The following is a 7,619-nucleotide window of genomic DNA, read 5'->3' as shown; positions in this document are numbered from 1 at the left end:
CATATACATTATCTCCTAGGAATTCTTTTTATTTAAATTTGTATTCTTCTTAAGTGAATTGAGCATATAGAAATGACAGTGATAAAATGTACAACTTACCATAGGTACTGGAGAAACCAGCCTGGAAATAACAGATTCAAGGAAAATGTAATCTACCTGTATTTTTTAGACATATTGTTAAAAGCATATATCATGTAACTACATTCAATTACATTAGATGGTTCCTTGCTATTTTATTTGGCAAGACATACACCTAAAAAAAAAAAGAGTTAGTACAAGAGTATGAGGTAAATGGAGACAGATCACATATATAGAATAGCACAGCCATTCTCTAAGAATACTGTATATAGCTTGTGTGTGTGAACTCACCAAAAGCATTAAGTTTTTAAAATTTAAGCTAGTTGCAGCTAACATATTGTTTATCATCCCTATTTCCAACCAGCAGTGACTCAACCCTAATAAGAGCCCTTTGTCTGGAATATTTGAGAACAAACTTGGAATGAGGAAAGTGTGAGATAGGTTCCCACATTAAAACATAACCATTCCAGACACAGGAATGGGTCAATCCCATCAAAATGTTTACTTTGGGTCCATCTGCATAACCTATTAAGAGTCAACTTTGTTTAGCCAAGACAACTACTAGAAGGATAATGAAGAAATCCTATAGTTTCCAGGTCTTTTTTTTTTTTAATCACTGTTTGCTTAACACTTTTAAGTGAATTAAAAGCAGATGCTGAAATTATTGCCAACTGTAGAATTGTCATCTGTGAATGGGGATTAATTTGGTTTTGTTCATCATGAAATTGTTAAGCTACGGTAGTTTAAAAAATCTTGGAATGCAGGTCCTAATGGGATTTTAAAGTTACAAATAACTGAAGTAATTTTGATAATTGTGAAGACATCTGTCCTTGTAAGATAAAAAGAAAAATCCCTGGGAAAGGTTGGAATTCTGAAACTCAAAAATCAGTATTTTGAAACGGAAATCAATATTTTGATATTCAACAAGAACTTTTGGACACCATCTCTACTTTCAGCCCTACATTTGGTGTAATGGAGGCTACAAATGTAATGGTGTAACCTAAGTGGTTATCATTCTCAGAGTGAAAGAGTACAAGATGCTGTATGACTCAGGGCCCACAGGAGGAGGCCTCTTATAGTCCCTCACAGATTCAGAGGAGGAATAGCTCAAGGATAGCTGAGATGATAGGGGCAGGGATTTCAGGGGCAAGTTGGTTGGACAATGATGGATGTACAGGATTTAATATTACCTCAAGTGACAGTCAGATTCTAAGAAGGCTCTCAGTGATGCTTGCCTTTGGGTATTCAAGATTTTTTGTAGCTGACCTGTGTAACCAAGTGGATATTGGTTACACAGCTCTGTTCGTGTAGCCAATTGGATATTGGTTGAACAGAGCTGACCTCTATCGCCAATAGGATATTGCAGAAATGATGGGTGTGTCTTTTGAGTCACAGGTCATAAGAAGTACTGTGGCTTCAATCTTGGTCTCTCTTAAACTCTCTCTCCAGGGGAAGCCAGGCTCTATGTTAAGAGGACATGCAATCACCCCATGGAAAGACTTATTTGGAGAATACCCTGGGACTCCCACCAATAGTCAACACTAACATGTCAGGCATCATGGAAGTAGATCCTCCAGCCCCAGTGAAGTCTTCAGATGACTACATAACTGCAAACCTGGCCAATACCTTGATTAACTTCAAGAGACCCTGACCCAGAACATCCACCTACCTGCTTCTAAATTCCTGACCCACAGAAATTGTGAGATAATGAAAGATTTAGGACTCAGAGTTTTGGGGTTTTTAATGTAGCAATAGATTAATACGATGTATCAGGAAGACCTGAAGAGGAAGACCTCTTCACCAAGGAATACATGAAAATCAAGAAGAGATTACTCAAATATGAATCGAGCTAGCATCATTTCTCTTTTCTTAAAAGAAATGTTATAATAATATCATAGTAAAAAGTGAAATAAACTCTACTACACTAACATAACAATTGGCCACACAAATGAGTTCACAATCTCTACCTGCCTCAATCCTAACCAGCTATATAGGTGAATGACTTCATCCATTCAAAAATACTTAAAAAAAAAAAAGGAACCCTTTAGTTCATTTAACAAATAAATGAGAATTTATTTGTTTATTTAGAATAATAATTTGTTTATTTGCTTATTTGTTTATTGAGAATAAACTATGTGTCAAGTTTGAATTAAGTACATATAATAAAATATAAATTATATAATTCTATGGCATAGAACAGCAAATAGATGAAAAATATTTCTGTTTCTTTAGAGTTTCATTTAAAACCAAGAGACTTAAAAAAAAAACAAAAACAAGAGACTTAAATTTTCCTTCATGAAAATTGTAACTTGATTTTGTCCAAGGATAATATGGCATAATTCTATACTTATTTGGGTGTGGGGATACAATTAGATGCACAAACACAGGCAGGTAACATACCCTGTGTGGATGACTGGGAGTGCCTTTGTTGGACACGCATTTCGGAATGCCTGCACTGCACGGTTCCAGATGGTCACCCCATCAGCATCACCTTAGCACGGCATCAGGTCTATACAAAAAGAGATTCCAACTCCCTCTGCTCTAGAGGGATATAGAGAAGTACAAAAACAGAAAGAGTTCCTAGTATTATTGATGAAATCTTCTTAAAATTAGGAAAAAAGAGAAAGGTAAGAAAATACAGACAGATGATTTCTTCTCTAGCTGTTGAAAAGTTTTGTGGGGTTTTTTGTTTGTTTGTTTGTTTTTAAGGAGAGATCTACTTGTAGTCCCATGCTATATTTTAAAGGCATGTAACAGTGGTGTGTGGGTGGCTCAGTCATCAAGCGTCTGCCTTGCTCAGGTCATGATCCCAGAGTCCTGGGATCAAGCTTCACACATTGAGCCCCGCATTGGGGTCCCTCCTTATGGAAAGCCTGCTTCTCCCTCTCCCACTCCCCCTGGTTGTGTTCCCTTTCTTGCTGTGTCCCTCTCTGTCAAGTAAATAAATAAAATCTTAAAAAAATAAAAATAAAAGCCATAACAATTGAGGTAAATGGCAGGACAATGAGATTTCTTAAAGCAGAAAATACTCAGAAGTTACACCTGTAAAAATTAGCAGCCAGCTAGGAAATGCTCTGTGGCCGTAGCATGGTCTTTGTCATCTCAGGAAGTGAGGTGTATTGGGCAAAATGTGGACAAACACGATCCAGAGCAAGAAGAAGGACTTATGGTAAGAAACCCATCGGCAAGGGTCAGTAATAATCCAGCAGCTTGGAGTTCAACAAACCAGTGTGGTTTTTGTCCTTCCAAAAGATGAGACAAGGTAAGGGTAAAGTGTGGATGACCCTGATCCAGAGCAAGAGAAACAGAGGGCTTTGTGGCCAGAGGAATCACCTACCACCGAGATCTGTTGTAACTGTAGCTTGGATGTTAACAAGCAAAACATGAGGAAACACCATACACTGTGGAAGTAAACAAGTAGAACCTGCTCAAGAAAGAGGAACCAAAGGCATACCAAGTTTCAAGGACTTCACCTAACAATCAGATTTCTAGAATTAACACTGAAGGAAGAGGATGTCATCTTGGTGAGTATCATGAGCTCAGAGTGAACTCAGCAGAACACAGAACAGGCTGATGAGTAAAGAACAAATGAAAATATTATCATTAACCAATTTCAAGTGAGATTTTTTTCCCAATGGGTTATATATTAATATCATATTAACCCTATCTAGGACTGGGTACAGAATTTGTGGGAGGCCCTATATAAAAAGAAAACAAGAGACCTCCTATTCTTAAATCATTAGGAGCTTCCAGATGGCAATAGCAGAGCACTAAACCAAGTGTAGAGCCCTTCTAAGCACAGGGTCTTGTGCTGTTGCCCAGGTTGCATGCTCATGAAGCTGACTCTGGCCCTATTAAAAAGAGAGAAAGTCAGAAGTTTTGACTTTACTTCTACAAAGTGAAGAACTGCTTGAAATGTCAAGTGAGATATTTTTAATGAAATAAAACTTTTACCAAAGTGTAAAGCAATCACTGATTTAATTATATGAACATGAATATTACAATTGAGGATTAGAAATGCCTTAACCAGTAAACAATAGCTTGTCAAGTCACTGATATAATAGTTTTTTAAAAAATAAGTTGAAACATTTTAAAAAAGATTTTATTTAGTTATTTGACAGAGAGAGAAAGAAAAAGCACAAGCAGGGAGAGTGACAGAGGGAGATCCTGATTTGGGGGCAGGGGCTGGATCCCAGGACCCTGGCAATCAGGACCTGAGCCAATGGCAGACACTTAACCAACTGAGCCACCCGGGTACCCCAACATAATCATTTTTAAAACCATTTTAGAAAAGCTTCTGAAAACCCGCCAACAGTTGAAGGGACACAGTGTATGTAAGTCTTGAGATTAGGATGGTAAATTGACCTGGATGCATGCCTTTTATTCTTTTCGATGGTTGTCATCAAAACCCTCATTCCATGTTAAAACAAATTTTCCCCACAGAAGGATTGAACATCATGCAAAGATCCTGGGCTTGGAAGTGGGTGTAATAACCTGTGGCTCTGCATCATCCCCCTTTTGGGAGGGGAGTAAACAGGTTCTTGGTTGTTAATGAAATGGCTGGACTATGCTTTCTGCTTATTTTAGTCAAATAGGTTTAAAATTATGAAAAATTCTGTATACCAGAGTCTAGACTCTTTAAAGAACCTACTGTATTGAAATTGAAAACCTACTGTATTACACTTCTCAGCTCTTAAGAAACAAAATATTAAAAATATAACTGAAGCCATTTCTTCCCGTTCCCCTAAATGTAATTCTGAGAACTGCAGAACTTTCCTCAGATAAACAACTTGTCCAAACTTCTGCACTAAGAGACTTGACTAAATTCTAGCAACTTAACACCATGTCCCTAGGAGGACTCTAGGCCCCCACGGAAATCCAGCTCCTCATTAAAATGCCTGATTGAGAAAGTTCAACTGCCAGAATTCACTCTTCGTTCTAGCCAATCCTGATATGTTCCTGACCTCTCTTTCTTGGAGCATTTATTAGAAAGGGCTTACAACTGTGAATATGTTTCTCTTACAACTTAAAAGTGTCCTTCTCAAGGACCTGAGAGTCATTTCTTTGAAATGTAATCATCTGGAATGATAGGGCCTTATCTCCCAGCCTCTGTGGGAGGATAGAATCCTAACTTCAAAAACTGCCAACTAGCAGACACAGCTGGCATAATCACAATCACACTGGCTAACCCTTTGTAATTTTTCACTTCTCTGACTCTAATGAGCTCCCACTCTCCCTACTCCCTCATTCTCCCTTTAAAACCTCTAATCACCTCTGCACCAATTGGAATGGAGCTCCTCTCTTTCTCCCACTGTCAGTAGTTTCTGAATAAAATCGGTTTTCACTGCTTTAACTAATGCCTTCTGTATGAGAAATGCCATTCCAGTTTTTCTGTCTTTCCCCTTCATTTTTATTTTTTAAGATTTTATTTATTTATTTGACAGAGAGAGAGAGAGAGAGAGATCACAAGTAGGCACAGAGACAGAGAAGGGTGGGGGAAGCAGGCTCCCTGCTGAGCAGAGAGCCCAATGTGGGAGTAGATCCCAGTATCCTGGGATCATGACCTGAGCTGAAGGCAGAGGCTTAACCCATTGAGCCACCCAGGCATCCTCCCCTTAATTTTTAAAAAGCATATATGCACCTATTCATCAAACAGTATATTGTATTGCCCATTTTTAACACCAAATATAAATGACACCATACCTTACCTAACCTTCTGCAATCTGTTTTGTCCATTTAACATTATGTTTTTTCAGATTTATTCATATTGCTACATGCCTTTCTACTTCATTTATTTTGGTTTCAGGGCTTGTAAAAGCACTTCCCTAGGTTCATCCTCCTGCGCTTGTGCACACCACGGATGGTCAAGGGGAGACAAGAGGCAGGTGCTTCGATGTCAGTGGTGTGGACTGAGCTTGGATGTGGAGGCCCAGGTGCCCGTACTTGTGAAGAGGAAAAGGAGCAGGGTGGGAAGAGAAGAAACGTGGCAGCTCTGTTTGGAACTCCAGGAATTCTGAAATCTAAATTTGGATTTGATCTTCCAGGTTATTAAGAAGACATGTATCAAGGGGGAAGGTTGGAGCATATTTCCTTTTGTTTTTAGCGCTTGTTTTCAAACAACTTTAAAGTATTCAGGCAGAAAGTATGTGGCCTCCATTTGTACTTTTGACCGCGCCCCACAAATAGGAGTGGGCGTGACCTTTCCTTAGACCCAACTCTTTCCGCAAACCCACTTGTTACAGTCGGAAATGACTGAAATGTGGCTATCCTCCTATCTTCCACCTTCCCTGTGGCATTCCCCCTTCTCCTATTCTTTCCACCAGTTAGGGTTCCCAGCTCTGACTTTGCTAAGTAGGACGCCAAGAGATAATGAAGAAGCCAAACGGACGCTAAGAGGCGACGCTCAAAGGGCCTTTTACCAGGTCACGCTCCCTCAACCAGCTCCGCCTACTCTCCCTACGCTCTCATTCGTCCGGGCCCCCGGGGCATCCTGGGACACGTAGTCTTTGAAAGGGTTAGAGCTTGGACCAAGTCTCCTCCTCCAAGCTGGCTTTCGCCGTGGGGAGGTCGTGACGTTGCGTTCCTCCCGTCTCTTCCCTCCTCCCACCTTCTTTTTCTCTCCAGAAGCTCCGTTTCAGACTTCCGAGAATCTTTTACGACGTTGGATCTCCGAGTCAGTCCCGGCGCCGGGTCCACTTTTCGGCAAAGTGACGTGGACGTCAACAGCAATGGCGGAAGGAGAAGAGGTCCTGCCAGAGCCAACGTCGAGTGGTGACGGCTGGTGAGTGAAGCCTAGGGCTGATTCTTATTGCTCTTCTATTCTTCCTTCTCACCATCCTGCCCGTCCCTGAGACACCAGCAGGCTCCAGCAAGGAACGGGAAGACCCTTCCTAGACAAAGTCCCCTGCCCTGCCCCGCCCCCTCTGCCCGCCGGGTTCTTTCAGCCAGTTCCGTCAAGACAGGGAGTAAGGCCCGATTCCAAGGGAGAGGGGTGTCACCCGGGTACTGGGCCTCAGTTCGGTCCTCCGCTTTCGTTCATCGGTTTCCAAAACGTTCTGGAGAGGGTGGCTTCAGGGCTGGGTTTGGCCGGAATACATGGCCCTGAGAGTTAGAGTAGGTTGGTTCGGAAGGAAGTTTCGCGGATACAGATGTGAGGCACTAGAATACCATTTGAAGACAGGACCCTGGAAATTACCACCGCAACCTTTGCCTGAGAGGTTGAGAGGCATACTCAGGGAGGATCTCTCCCACAGAGTTGAGCTGTTTTTTATTCTAGCTTTTATTTCTTGTTTGGCGTTTCAGCAGTTTCCACTATTCGTCTCACACAAGTCGTCTTTTTTCTTCCGATCACTTTCCTCACGGCTCAATCTTTACAGCTTTGGATGCTTTCTGGACATTGTTCTTGCCGCTCCCAAGCCTTTGCATGCTTACCTGACTTATACTCAGAGTTGTGGAGGGGGGAGGGACCTGCAATAATTTTCGGTAGAGTTTGTCACCCAGTGTCGTTAATCTTTGGGAAGGGCTCCTGTTTTTGAAATAGT

The 7,619-nt window shown here is 41.1% G+C and overlaps 1 protein-coding gene across 2 annotated transcripts in view; it reads left to right on the top strand.

The window, feature by feature from the left end:
- The first annotated feature begins 6,601 nt into the window (after positions 1 to 6,601).
- TBC1D23 (TBC1 domain family member 23) overlaps positions 6,602 to 7,619 on the top strand; it is a 62,956-nt gene continuing 61,938 nt past the window's right edge. For both annotated transcript variants that reach the window (XM_046002398.1, XM_046002397.1), the window contains exon 1: positions 6,602 to 6,859. In XM_046002398.1, the coding sequence (XP_045858354.1) occupies positions 6,807 to 6,859 (53 nt within the window). In that variant the 5' untranslated portion in view covers positions 6,602 to 6,806. The remainder of the gene's footprint in view (positions 6,860 to 7,619) is intronic.

Source organism: Meles meles, chromosome 4, assembly GCF_922984935.1.
Source record: "Meles meles chromosome 4, mMelMel3.1 paternal haplotype, whole genome shotgun sequence".
In the NCBI taxonomy this organism is placed as follows: Eukaryota; Metazoa; Chordata; class Mammalia; order Carnivora; family Mustelidae; genus Meles; species Meles meles.
This window is presented reverse-complemented; position numbering and strand designations above follow the sequence as displayed.